Source organism: Pholcus phalangioides, unplaced genomic scaffold, assembly GCF_987345545.1.
Source record: "Pholcus phalangioides strain wild (caught in Gottingen) unplaced genomic scaffold, Ppha-v1.0 ptg000009l_1, whole genome shotgun sequence".
NCBI classification, from domain to species: Eukaryota; Metazoa; Arthropoda; class Arachnida; order Araneae; family Pholcidae; genus Pholcus; species Pholcus phalangioides.
In genome coordinates, this window is record NW_028301602.1 from 60,260,136 (window position 1) to 60,275,639 (window position 15,504).

A 15,504-nucleotide genomic window follows, 5' to 3' on the forward strand; every position below is an offset into this window, starting at 1 on the left:
AAATTCGGGAGATTTTCACGCAAATCCATATTTTATGCTAAAACCACTCCCTAATAAATACAATAGGGATTTTTCCAAATAAAATAGGGATTTTCCAAACATAAAAGTTAAAGCGTAGGGACTAAAATCCCTACTCAAAAACTGAAGTCAAATTAAAATAAGGATTTTACACACATGGAAGTTAAACCCTTGGGAATAAACTTCCTACGCAAAAAACAAGTGAAATTGGAGGCCAAAACTTCAATGATGTAAAAATATTGTGTTCAATCAGAAACGCTGTGAACAAACATTCTGCGCCAAAATCATCGGAAGATGAAGGAAAGCACTGTCAATTTTTGAAGAACACTGACTTTTTGTGACACTTGCTCTATGCTTTTTTTTAAATTTCACATGAGTGATGATGGCAGTCTTTCCATGCCCAATGTTTATGTCCGTAACACAACTTGTACAAAAAGGAAAAGTCGGCCCTCTTCTGGAACGTTTGATGAAAGGAAATTCATCGAAATAAGTATCTTTAAAATTGATTAAATATGTTTTTGCTTATCAGTATTCATGCTTTGTTATATCGCACGTACGTAACTTCAACAAAAGAAATTTTGACCATATGCGCGTCACTATAATCTTCAATTATTATCCAGGACTAATGGCTGCTAAGCCATTTCCCTGCACGATAAGACAAACAACTTTCTTGTTACCATCAGAGGGTTTGTAAAACTTCCTTAAAAAGAGAATTTACCCATTTACGACGTGTGACATCATTTCGAAAGGGAAAAAAAAGAGGCTTCATGCCCCACAAGAAATTGCTTAGGGATTGTTTTCATAAGCGGGGATTTTTTTTAATGAAGTAGGAAATTTTTAGGGACAATTAGGGATTTTTGTGATTTTTGTAAAAATTCGGGAGATTTAAGAACTTTTCGGGAGGTCGAGCGATGAAGCTAAAATTCGGGAGATTCCCGAAAAATTCGGGAGACTTGGCAGCTATGGATGAAGACAATGTCTACACAGACGAACAAAAATACAAAGTATGTCACCTGAGTAATTCCAGTGTTTTACCTCTATACTGCTTCTCATATGATCGAAAATATGTCTTCGATTCAACGAATGCATGCTTTGGACTCTACACACGCATCATGAACATGAAACTAACTTAAAAGAAATGACAACATCAATGAAAACGAAACTACTTCTCAAGGAACAAACACTGAAATCATGAATACACAACAGTGATCTGGTACTTCACAGATAGAACAAACGAACAAAATTTTAAATCTACAAACCGACTTCTTTGATTCATTTGATTGTCCTCAATCATACTCGACACACTTGCTTATGTTTACATGTCATCAGAAAAATTCTCTTTTTTTCCTGGAATACTCAAGCAACAACACACATGATTAATATTCAATTGCTGACATTATAAACAAATGATATTTGAAAAAAAATGTTTATTTTCTTGGTATAACAATGTTACATTTTGACAAATTATACATTTGTGAGTAAATTTCCTCTTCTACTTTGTCTCGGTGGTCAGGCAAATGCAAATTGTTATATTGACAATATGAAAGATACACACAGAACGAAGAGAAAATTTTTTTTTTTACAATGTCAGTCTTTAGGGGATGCTGTGATTTGGTGAACTGGCTGGAATCCATTATGAGTTGTAAATCGGTATTTGGGCGAGTTGCAGTAACCCGACCTCTGGATCCCAATCCTTGCTCCACAGCCAAAGACCCTACCTTCAACCGTAGAACGAACCGGATTATTGCCAGACAAAACGAACAATGTGCCCAAACAAACTGGCCCGAACTGGATTGCCAGGGGTTTACCTCGGGTGGTTTTTGATAACTGCAAACTCTAGCTTCTAAAGAAACTAAGTTACAGTGAGAAAAACATGGTATAAGGGATTCCTGTTCACCAAAAGTCACAACACCAGCTTACAACATAACAAAGCAAATCTTTAAGAGTTGTGACAAACATTTCAAGGAGGTGTATAACAATATTTCAATGATTTGTGTATTCTCATATGACATTTCATTGTCTAGACATGTCGTTTTATGATATACAAATGATCAATGAATGTTAAAGTCTCAAGAAGGTTTGCACTGGAGAGAGCTTGGTTAGTTTGACCATACGTCCATTTGACAGGACAAAAAAAAAATGTTGCTTCGTTTATCCTTATGAAGGATTTGACTCGAATTTCTTTTCTTTTTCATTTATGCTCAGACTTTATGGTCACACTCCATTTTGAAAAAGAGATTTTAGGCAACTCATCAATCAATATTTCCCAAAGAGACACAGCACTTACATTGCTTTTTGTGTACGAAAGAAAATAAAATTACTGAGCAAATATTCATGAGAGCAACCCTGAACATACATTGACAAATTTGTTTGATTATAAAGCCAAAAAAAAAAAATGAATGAATTTCTTACAATCACACATCACGCTTAGTGTGAACATGAACACTACGAAGACAAAAAAAATTTTTTCATGTGCCAGACACAATGTATTTTTGACACAACAAAATACTTTTATAAGGAAATGTATGAATGATTTAGAACAAAATGTAATTTGAATTTATGAGTCCAAGACAAAAAATGTAAAATCAGTAGTTTTCATGCAGATCTAGAACATACAAAATGTGAAGGAAAAAAACTAATTACATCATTATTTTCAAATTTTTCCAAAATGGACAGGCTTGAGTTGATGCTTGCAGTAAGTCCATGTGCACTGCAGAGGGATAAATGACAATAATATTCGCACCATTTTTTTTTTTTTGTAGGTTAAACTAAAACTCTGTGCTAAAATCTCCATCACCTATATAAATGTATGAAAAAAGGACTGATTAATAAAACAAGTGGGAATTCTTGAAAAAAATGATGAAATTCAATGCAGAGAAGAATATTAAGCAAATGACAAGCACAAAATTAAGTTTATTTTAATAATATAATTACCCTCTTATAAAAATAAAATCAAACCTACCAGAACAAATAACATATGAGCATGGCTTTTTTACGCTCCTACTGATGTCACGTAGGATATCCATCAACTTCAGGTCAGCACTTTCATTAGCTCCAGATGTCACAATGACAGTTACCTGGAAATACAAATTGTAGCAGAAAATTTAATGAAAATGAATATTTATAAATTACAAATATATCAGATATTACAATAAAACAATATATTTAATTAATGAAATATATATTTCAAATTTAATTACCTTATTAGAAAGAGCTCTAATGTAATCAAGTGGAAACCGGGAGATGTCAAATAATGAAAAAATAGCTTTCATTTTATAGCGATTGGTGCTGAACAGTGAATATATGGAATCCACATAACTCTTTATGTTCGCCATCATTGCTGTGGGCAGGTGAGAGTTTTCTTGATCCCAAAATAACACTCTAGTGTCTTCACTGGCAATAGTATCTAAAAGTATAAAAACAATTCAAATAAGTAAAAATATATACATTCTTCATGACAACATGCATAATAAATACAGCAGAGAGAGTGGAAAAGATTTATCTCCTAGTAATACAGTAGACTCCCAACTATCCAGCCCAACATGGCAAAAGGACAGGTCAGAGTTCTATAAATGCTCACTTCAGGGGCAGCTCTTCATAAAGGCCTGTGCCACGCTAGAGAATTTCAAAACATCTGTTTAATGCCCTGAAAAGCCTAAATATTAATTTAATGTTATACATGTAAGGCAATACATATATCCTACAGATTTCATAACTATTTTATTTTAAAAATTCTGAAGTGAAATATGACTCTAATTTATGGGTAAATTATATCTATGGATGATTTCACTATTCATACGAAGGTTTTCAACAGCTAGCTGGTGTATATACAAATTCAGGAATGAAAGGTAATCCAACTGCCCTTGCGGGGAATCAGACTCACGTTCTCTCACTTGAGGGGTGAGCACCCTGGACCACTAGATTACAAAGTGGTCTAGGGCAGTGTTTTTCAACTGCCGGGCTCTGGTATCATTTATACCAGACCGAGAGAAAAATTCCCAAGAATTCAGGAAAAATACTATTGCAACACAGTAATACTTGCAATGGAGTATAAAAATATTCCAAAAAATCAATGGGAAATATTCCTTGACCCTGTTTGGAGAACATTACAGATGAACATGAGATAAGAACTGGAAAGAAGCATTGACTTATAAGAGTTTGGTACTCTCCTAGAAGCACATTTCAGTTTCCTGTCCTCATCACAATGACAGGCTATTTCCCAATTGTAAGTAGAGAGACCAAAAATGTGAAAAAAGCAGGATTCCCAGGGGCTATACACTTTTTAGCCCTGATATAACATCCTATTTTTTAAGCAATCATCAAGGCAGATAAAGATCAGTACAGGATCAAAATTTGCACATCTGGACAAGGGTCCAAAGCAACACTCCCACTTTAGGAGAGAGTGTGTGTGTGATTCCAGTATTTTTCATTATCTTTTTTTCCAAGCGGGGTGACCCTTGTCAACTTTTTAAATGCCGAAAATACTATTATACAAGTGGGAGAATAATTTGTTCACAGTTGTACTGCAACTCTCAAACATTTGCCCAGAGAAGAAGGGAGCGTGCTTTCTGTCTTTGAGGAGATATTTTGAAGAGAGCTACACTTTTTAAGGAGGCTAGCCAATGGTCTTTAATGGTCACAAATTCACTGTCAAAATTTTCTGTCATGAAGTGATTGCATGGAAAAACAAGTCTTTGAGGAGGGGCCAAGTTAATAATAAGGTAATAATGAGATAATAAACCAGGGGTGAATTTGATATCAGGTGAAAATTGGGGACAGATTTGAAAATGAAATCTGAAAAAAATAAATTCTCTAATTGTTATTTTGTGCAAAATACATATGAATAATTACTTTTATAAAAGGGATGTGTAAAAATTTGATCGACATAGTTATGAAAATATTATAGTGACAGCCATTTGTAGAATTGAAGCTAAAGAAAAGGTAAGATATACATATATCTTTTTTTCCCCCTTGCTCAGTCTGAATTTCTGTATACCAGAGGTAAAAAGCAGTCACTAAAGGGAATTTTACAGGACAGTTCAAAGATTTTTTTCAGTACAGTATGTTTCTCTGTGCAGTTGTTTGTTTTAATATATCTGTAGTAAATCTTCGTTTTAACTTTTAATATCTTTTTTATTTATTGAAAAAGGATTTACTGTCCCTATACCTATATGTAGTGTGACGAAAGCACTGCCTGCTAATTATTAGCATTATCTCAATATTGGATGAAAATGGACATTTTCATACAATGGAGTCCTTTACCTCTGACATACAGAATTAGAATATTCACAATAAGAAAAATTAAAAACGGTGAAATGCCATTTGATAACTGTAGGAAAATAAGAGGGTATTCTCTCTGAAAGAAATTTAAAATTACTAATTACTACTTACCTCTTAAGTAATCTGTGAATGAAAGTTTTAAAGGTGTTTTATAAAGAATGTTATTTCTCTCTGACATTTTACTTGAGTTTGAAACATGATTTCTAAAAATCTATTGGCTTTATCATTGCAAAATTCTATTATTATATTTTTCCCCTTTATTGTTAAGGGTTATAAACCAAAATCTAAGGTGTATTAAATGTATTTGTCAAATTGCAGTGTTATATATGCACACGATATGTTGAGTGACATTACAAAAAATTCTTACGTGCATCAGTTGAGTGAAATGACACTTTTGCCAAAATTTAGGATTCAAGTTGGAGTGAAAATGTTGTGCAGTTGAAGTTATGTGGTGCATAAATGAAATATTTTAACATTGAAAAGTATAGAGAATTATTGAAGCCAAACCTAAACGTCATATTATAAATCATAAACTGAGTTATAAACTGTGTTCCACAATAAATAAGTTATTTCTTGAATTCTCAGGAAATACAATTTCCCATTCCTGATAACTCCAATATGGCGGGAATTCGGAAACCCTAGACAAACATCGGTCAAACCCCCTCCCGCCCATCATCTAAAGTCAGCAAATCTACCCCCCCCCCATCAATGCTGCCGTATGTATTTGAATGACCCCTATATATATTTTTTGTTTGTTCCTACAATTGGCGATTGGTGTGTGAATGAGATCAAACCTCCGACATGGAAAGATTAAAAAATCGAATCAATTTAAATTAATTCATTGGAACAGCTGTCATATGGTCAGCCACTTAGCGATTTTGGCGACTTTTTTGACGCCAAACATGTCCAACAGCCAGACTAAAATTCACCAAGACCGTCCGACACTACGGGCGCCGAAAAAAAATTGCTGACCATACTGTATCTGTTCCTGAATAAATCAATTAAAATAATTTAATAAAGCACAATTAAAATTAGAAAAATAATATTTCTTAACATTGAACACTGATATCTTAGAATGAATTAATGTTTTGGCACCCTACCCTCAAATTTTCAGCCACTGGCTCACACTTCCTACTGCACCCATACCATTAAACACAACCTTTTTATATCATAACCTGCACAAATTCACATTTTTTGATCTCTTAATGCAGGCCAAAATGTTTTTTATGCACCATAATACATAAAAGAATAATAAATTTATTACAGAAACATGAAATCCGAAAATAGAAATATTGTATGCATTTTAAAATTAATTTTGTAATGTCTGTTGTAGTTAATATAAAATCATGTACACTGTTTACAGTATGAATACACACACTTTTAAAATAAACAAAACATTAACGTAAATGATAGACATAATTCTTAGAAAAATTATTCAAACTTATTTTTATTGTTTATTGAAAATGATTACACAAACTGATTACACCTGGAATGCTTAGTAAATTATTCCTCATTTCATTACAGAGAATTTAATTTGAATTACTATTATTTTTGAACTAGGACGGATAATCATGAGCCAGGTAGTCGAGAGTCTACTCAAGTACATCCAAGAATTATCCTAGTCCTAGAAATAAAGATATTATAAAATAAAAATTTAACATCAAATATTTTACCTCTTTTGATTTTCTTTATTCTCTTTATTTCTAGCTCAAACAAATCTATGCAATTCGTTGAGGAGACTTCACTATCTTCATACTATTCAGGAAAAGCATATTCATCTCGCACCTGTGATAATAAGATGTCTAAGATAAGTGAGATGAAATTTTGAATAATGAAAGAATATGGTTGATCAGTCTAAAATGAAGAGCAAAGATGAATCACAAATAAACACATAAAAAAAAAACAAATGATTTAGCCTATACCTACCACTATTGCGAAGTTTTGCAGTATTGTTGCTATGCTAATTGTTCTGAATTCTGAGTTCATAACTGATGAAATCCAGATGCATTCATTTTTGGCATCACTTGGGGTTGAAGATACTATGTTTGCATTTTCTAAGTGAAATACAGAAAAAGAAAAACTGCTCAAGCTCAAAATATTTAAAGATTTTTCATTAAATTTTAACTGAAAAAATTTTTGCAAATTGCAATACATAAAATCTTATTTTTACCCCATTATAGTATTTTTTAGCAAATTTTGAAGCAGTTTATCTATCAATAAACAAGTGAGGTTATCTGTAATTTAATACACAATTAAATGACATTAAATAGAACAGAACAAATCCCTGTTTTGGCAATGGAACACCAATTTTTAAAGTCTGGGTCAATTTGATTCAGTCCACAGTTCTAAGTACCAGGTGTACAAGTATGAAATGCGGATTTCAGAAAACAGATGGTGCACCAATGCAGTTTGTGCTATAAACATTTGACACTGCGCCATCTTGTAGTGTCATCAACAAGTGTCAGATGCGCTCGAGTGATAAATTGGAAAAGTGGGTGCATAGTGTTGTATTGTTGTGTTCAATATGTCGAAAGTTATACTGAACAAAGAGCATTCGCGGACAGCATTAATTTTTTTGTTTTCATTTGAAGAAAACTGCTGCTGAATCATACCGATTACTTCGAGAAGCTTATGGTGAACATGCTCCATCACAAGATACGTGTGAATGATGGTTCCGGTGTTTCAAAAGTGGCGACTTCGATGTTGCAGACAAGGAACATGGAAAACCGCAAAAAAAAAAAGATGTGGAATTGGAAGCATTGTTGGACGAAGATGATACTACACAGACACAAAAACAACTCGCAGAGCAATTGGGCGTTAGTCAATAAGCTGTTTCCAATCGCAATGCCCCATGACAATGTGAAATGCTCCTTGACAATGTTCAATGGCCAATGTGCAATGCTCCATCACATACGGCAAAAGCGGTTCGCGGCACGTTGGAAGCACTCAGCTGGAAGTTCTACCCTATGCTGCTTACTCACTAGACTTGGCTCCTTCCGATTACCACTTGTTTGCATTGATGGGTCACACACTTTCTGAGCAGCGCTTTGGTTCGTACGAAGATGTGAAAAAATAGCTCGATGAATAGTTTGCAGCAAAAGGGGAAGATTTTTACTGGCGTGGTATTCACAAATTTCAGGAAAGATGGGGGAAATGTATAACAAGCAATGGGGCATACTTTGAATAAAGCACTTTTTATCATTCTTCCGAATTTAACGTGTTTTTTTTAAAAAAAAAATCCGCATTTCATACTTGTACACCTGGTATACTAAAAGTGTAGTAGTTCTAGTATTAAAAAAAGCCTTCTTTACTTGCTGTGAAAAGTGGATTGAAAGGTGGGACCATTATAAACCATCTGTGGGAAGTGTTTTTGGAAAGGAATAAATTATTTTTACTGTACCTATATTTCTTGATTTTGTTCTGATTTTACTTTCACTTTCGTATGGAAGGCACCAAGTATATAATATATTAAAATCCTACATCTACAATAATCAATATTTATTTAGAAAAAATAAAATAAAAACTCATTTGCTAGCGGACACCTGTGTGAGGTCGCTATTTTATTTTAAATGAAGTTTTGGGAGGGGTGGTAAATAAAATTCTTGTCAAGAAGGGGTCACCAATACATTTTTTATCAAAAGGGTGAGGATTGCACTTCAAAAGAGTTTGGGAGCCACTGAGATAGATGATTACATATACCAGTCAAAAGAAATTTAAAAACCTAAATTACCTGTGATGGTCACAATGGATAACATTGGAGAAACTATTTCAGTTAACGTGTGTATAAGTTTATTATACACTTCTGAACCTTCAGACGGATTAAAGACTGGTATCACATACGCCTGAAAATACAAATTTGAAAAGAGTAAAAATATACTATAGAATAGTAGATACTAAAATCAATGAAAATGTATCTTTTCTTTGAAAACTATCAACAGGGATTGAAAGTACATTGATGTATGAACTGCTTTTTAGTTTTTCTTTTTAATCCAAACAATAAAAAATCTTGTTATATCGATGTTATCAAATGCAGGTTATTGTTTTTCAAAAGCACTAGACTTTTAGGCTAAAACAATCACCCACATTACTTAACCCTTTAAGCAGTTTAAAATTTTCCTGATCTGCATTATAACTGCCATAGTAGAAATCACACTACACCTGTGGTGCTGAAACTGTCACAATATTGACTATGTTTTGCATATAATTTTTTTTAGCTGTTGTCGTTGTGCATGTTAACCGTAATCAACAGATTGCTTTGCATTACTCTTTATTTTGATCCTTAACTAAACATAAGCTTTTAGTTCTTCCTTTTATACTAATGTTTTCGTTGAGTTTAACCCTTTGCGATCAGAAAATTTCTCTGATGGGAGTACCAGCCAGTCAGGGAGATATAACTCCAAAAAGCTAAATATGCTCTAAGTGATTTAAAGCAAATATATGGATATTAAAAAAAAACCATGGAATTTGTTGAAACTTATTTGTTGTTTAATAATACTTATAATACATAAAACATACATTTCGAATTTCTGTAATTTTGTTTGATGAACTCAAAAATTTCCCACAAATGCTAAGAAATTTCCCACTTGGCAAATTTTGGCCAATTTTTCCCATGAATATAGGCCACAAGTTACCATCACTGCTAGGCTCATTCGCTGTGCCACTCGCCAGACAATCATGAATGACATCATGCCACCAGTCTGGCAGCACCAACTTCTGAGACAACTTACAAATGCCGCCACTGTGGAGGCATTGACCACACACACACACACACAAAGGATTAATTTAATAAACTAATTGTTGGCATTCTTTGTCTGTACTTGTATCAATGTTATTCCTAAATGTTAAACAACACTTCACTTAAAAAGCCCAAAACCTTCTAGAAACTGCCACTAATTTTCAAGAATAATATTTTTTCTGATTGTGAGCTGATAAATACTTTCTCCCAAAACTGAGAATAATATTAATAAAAAAAAAACAACAAAGAGAAAATCTATTGTTTTCTGTTACTTATGATGTATGCAATAATACTCTATTATCTCGAAGGGAAAGAAAAAACATCGTTTCTCTCCTATTATTATCGTCATAACTTGAACATCTCTTTGTTCTGACTCTACTGGCAGTTGATTGACAGGATAGGGGGAAGAAAAAAAATTTATCAGGAGAAGAAAACCTTACAGAAGTATTTGGGCTCAGGGTTGCCAGAACGAGAGCTTTTTAAGAACCCAAGATTTTTCAGAGTTGCCGATATGGAAAATGTTTGAAGAACTTGAGATATATTGGAAATTCTACTGCAAGGGTTAAAAGCACTACACAATCTTATTAATTCCCTAATATCAGAAAGCAGGGGCATAGCCAGAAATTTCGTTTGGGGGGGGACCACTTTCATTTGGGGGGGGGGAGGGAACAAAGTGATAGAACAATAGATTTTGCCATCTTTTTCCCTTTTTTCAGTCATTTTCTCCTTGGGGGGGGGGGGAAACCAGACTAACCAAGTCTCCTTCCCACTACACCCTTGTCAGAAAGAAATAATCTAAGCAATGGAAACTGTAATGTATACTTACAAATTCCGAGATAACTTTCATTAAAGTGTCCAGCTCTGAGTACATCAGGAAAAGAACGAAGAGTCCGTTGACACTAGTAGAAGAATTTTGGAAGAAGCATTTCATGAAGTTCAACAACCAGCCCGGTCTTCTGGTAAATTCTACCAGTATTATGCAGCTATTTCAGTCATAAATGACTATTCTTTTCACTAATCCTAAAATTAATTTCATTACAATCATTCATTTTTTCTCAAAAATACAGGCAATACATTTATATTTGCAAGTCAATATATATTTTAATATGCAGTAGAACCTCATTATACTGGATCCTATTATGATAGATGTCGCTTGTTACTGACAGTTAGAATAATTTGCAATAATAATAAGGGGTGCTTATTTTTGTCTGTCAAGTTCTACATTTCCAAGCAAGAGATTTTTTAGCTTTCTTTGCATAAAAATGGATTTGCATAAATCTACAATTTCAGATTAATTACGACAAATTTTGCATATACACTAATAAGGACTTGACTCAAACAATAGTCTACTTTAAAAATTTGTCAGAGCTGGGCAAATTCTAAAAATGGAAGAAAAAACTGTGGGGCAACAATGGCTCTTGGACCTCAACAATGACTTTTGAAATGTTTAATTTGGCAACTCTCTGGTTCTCCAGCTATGTATTTCAGACATGTTTGCTCCTTTAAAATGTATATGTAGAAAGACACTTTCCCTTGCTAATACAACAGATTGGCTAAATGAAGAGATATCAATTGTTTCAGGAAAGGAAAATTCAACTTTGCCCTCACAGGGACCTAAACCTGTCTCTCATTTGCTGGACAAATGCTCTACCAACTAAGCTATATGAAGACAGAAGCTTCCCTCCTTGGAGCATGTATATTGTTCCAGATAATGTCTCACAAGTCCTTGAAATGATCAGAGGATGAAGCAGTTTTCCAGACATCACAGATTTAAAACTCTAATCAACTATGATGTTCATCATCAAATTTGAAACCGAAATCATCAATTTTTGTTGAATCAACTTATACTTCCCCATGATGATGAATTCCATGAAAATATTGATTCAAATACTTTCAAACATTCTCACTCATCTAAAATGTCATATACAGGAACATAATTTAAGAGATTTGATTACATCAAATAAATTAATTTAAACCTTCAATTATAATTTTAATCGGATTGACCAAATCAATTAACTAAGATTTTTAACTGTGGTTGACGACTGATTGGTTAATCGACCAGATTAATCAATTTATCGGACAAGTCCTAAATGTTATATTGTCCATTATGTTGCATTATCAACATATACTGACTAAATTATCCCAAACATGTGTTGTATATATATATACATATAAACATACATGCACACACAAGATGTTCTGGCGTTCACCAATTCATTAGAAATTTCCCAGAAGAATGTTTACAAGCAGATGTGCCAACTTTTGAAATCCCGAAATCTGGAGATTCTTCCCCCCCCCCCCCACAAGGCAGGTTCTGCATTGCCCCTGAGAAGAATATAATTCTATGCCAGTCTTTCCATGCAGAATAGAGAAATCACATGTACATACTGTTCATAAAGTATAACTGTTTCTTTTCGTGGATGCTATCAGTGATTGATAATCTTGGGTATATGAATTCTTAAAAGCTTTATATTTAGCTGTATATAGTTTAAAGTTTTGTATTTTCTTTCTGAAGATGTTTAATCCGAAGAAACAATTTAAAAAAATTCAAATTACAAAGCTGCGGACAATAAAAGGTGTTTACCGCGCGGCTGTTAATGGAATACAGTAACGATTATACAGGAATTTCGGCAACCAAGGGCTTCCCCCTGATAAATGATTGCCGATAAATGCTACGAATACAAAGTCGCGTCTTTGCTTTTAATGTGGTAGCAGAGACTTTTTCTTACGGCTACTCTCAATGGAAATGACTACGGCTGTCCTCTACGGGTGTTTTCCCTAACGCCGACGGTAATCATTGACGCCACGACAACGTGAAAGCTCGCGTAAAATCTAATTTTCTGCCAAAATCCGGAGAAATTTTAGCATTTAGTGTACATTCTTGGTTTTATTGATATGTTACAAAACAACACACAAGCTGTTCCGATTAACACTCTAGCTCTGACCAAAACTCATGCTACCCGTCTATATTTTAATCAGAGATATCCATTTTCTTCTGTATTCCAGCTCGGAAAAAAAGACTAAAATAAAATAGTATAATAAGTATATTCTAGATATAAAAAATAGTAAATAATAATAGTAAATAGTAAAAAAGAATAATAGCAAATAAGTATATTCTAGGTATAAAAATATTAAAACCCGGACTATTTCTGGGTATCCAGATTCTTTTAAATAAATAACGAAAATTAAATAAAATAACGAATATTACTAAGAAAAGTAAATAAAAAGAATACAGCCTTACCGGTCAACGAAAATGTAATCCGGTTCGTGTAATCCTAACGCTCGGAACGAAAAAAACTAAAGACGCGCTAAAAACAACTAGCGAAAGGTAATCGGAAATAATCCAAGACATAGACAACGACGCTACTGCGCAAAGGGAAAAAACGCCGTTATCCGTTTGAATCAAAAGCCGCTTGTAAGTTTCTTAATGCAGCTTTGGTTTGAATCGCCCGCGCTTTAAGCGCCATCTATAATGGATGGGTAATGGAAGCTTCTATAAAGAACAACGACGATCCGGCAAAATAAGTGAGAGTATAATAAGTATTGTACTGCATTAATTTCTTTATTTTTTTCAAAAAATTCTTTTGTTTGATGAACTCTCAAAATATCCCACAACTGGGACATAGGCACCAGAACATGGCGGGAGGGGGGGGGGGGATATTTCAAGCGCCTCCCCCCCCCCAATAAATTTTGTGTTGGGGAGCTGAGAACCCCCTTCCCCAATTAATGAGTAAATAATGCGGGACACTGGGGGATCGAGGCTCGTCACGGGACGACTGGCAACTTTCAGCCCTCTCAATGTTTTTTCATGTCCACGCCTTTGCCCTGGGCTGCAAAATGTAAAGGGTGGAAAATTTCTATCGGAAACTGAAAAACCACTATAAAATCATAAGTTATATACCACTATAAATCATTATGCAGTCACTGGGGCGGAAAAATCATGTCTTCCCCACAAACACATCAAAAATCGTTTAAGCCGGGTTTTCCTAGGAATAGGTTTGTTGCGCAGCGTGAACCGAATCAGACTGTTTCGCGCCGACAGAAACGTGTTACATAATCACGCTACGCGTTTGTGTTTTTCCTAGCGAGGCGCATCAGATCAGGGCGGCTATATAAAGTATATGGCTTTGGCATCAGCCACTCTGTCGTCTGCATGCTCCGGTTTGAAGGGAAGGAAAAGAAAACACACAAGAGTGAAGAGAATATCGGCAAAACCGCGGCGCACGACGCATTTGACTCCTCCAGAAGCATTCATTCATTCATTCAAACCGAGCACAACTCCGGTCTATCGCCATAGGCAATTTACTACCGATTGATCCTCCAGAAGCAGTCAGCCAATAACACCCGACGTAAAGCGCTGTCGTGAGCCGTATTGCGCTCTGTAGGAAAACAGTCGTGCTGCTTTTCTTACTGGTGAGTGGACGGCGTGTCGCGCTGGGCGAATCACGTTGCGCGCGGCACGGGAAACCTGCTCCTAGGAAAACCCGGCTTTAGAAAGAAAACTTCATCTATGTACTGTCTATACCAGCGGTTCTCAACCCTGTGCTCCACGTGCGCTGGTTAAGGGGCTCCGCGTTCACTCGATTAAAGTAAAGTGAATCAGTAAATTTTATGACCAAATGAAAAAGAAACGTAGCGTACGGGGCTCCGTCGTAGAAATTATATACTAAAAAGGGCTCCGTGACTCAGAAAAGGTTGAGCATTGCTGGTCGACACTAATTTTCTACTAAATACTGAACATGTTCTTGGAATTTCAACAAATTTGTAGAGATTTTTTCAGGAACGTCATTTCAACGTTTTTCAGGGGAGGGGAGAAGGCAAAGAACATGAACTCAATGTATATATATAAGTGCAGTATATATTTATTGCATATCACGTTCAATTTTTTTGCATTTGCAAAGGTTTTGGTGTTCACATCAATTTCTATTTAAATTCTCACTACTATATATTCCATATATGCAAAAACTGGAACAACCCCTCGAATGCATTTTTTTAAAGTACATTGAAGTTGAAATCTACGGCAGACCAAATAGAATCTCCAAGCGGTAGTTAGCCCATCACCAGTTTAACTAAAAAAATGATTTGAATACAGCATATGCTGAAAACACACACACACATTTACACACATTGAAAAATTATTAGTCTAAAACCGACATATTTATATAACATGCGTCGTATGGTATCCTGTAACTGTGGTATCCTAACGTTTTCTCACAAAGAGGTATACATTTTTTCAATAACGAAAATATTTAAAATTGTTATTGACAGATAGCGCCATAACGATTTTTAACTTTTGCTACCTCTATCGGCAATGAACGTAACTATTCTGACAAGAAATTTTTGTTTTTAATAAAAAAACTGTGTCTTTTTGTGCAACTAAATCGTTTGTTTTTCGAATTATTGAATTTTCATCTCTTTTTGTTGCTTTTTGATCACCTTATGGAGATTTATTCAAGGAAAATTGCAGCACT

The 15,504-nt window shown here is 34.5% G+C and overlaps 1 protein-coding gene across 1 annotated transcript; it reads right to left on the bottom strand.

Moving 5' to 3' along the window:
• Nucleotides 1-1,425: 1,425 nt before the first annotated feature.
• LOC149083417 (uncharacterized) lies at nt 1,426-12,642 on the bottom strand. The gene is made up of 8 exons (XM_089236707.1): nt 12,422-12,642; nt 10,860-11,053; nt 9,029-9,140; nt 7,225-7,352; nt 6,972-7,083; nt 3,219-3,424; nt 2,981-3,095; nt 1,426-2,815 (listed from the first exon to the last, which is right to left on the bottom strand). The coding sequence occupies exons 2-5, from the start codon at nt 10,962-10,964 to the stop codon at nt 7,054-7,056; spliced, it is 375 nt and encodes a 124-aa protein (XP_089092833.1). The 5' UTR covers nt 10,965-11,053; nt 12,422-12,642; the 3' UTR covers nt 1,426-2,815; nt 2,981-3,095; nt 3,219-3,424; nt 6,972-7,053.
• Between the last annotated feature and the right edge of the window lie 2,862 nt (nt 12,643-15,504).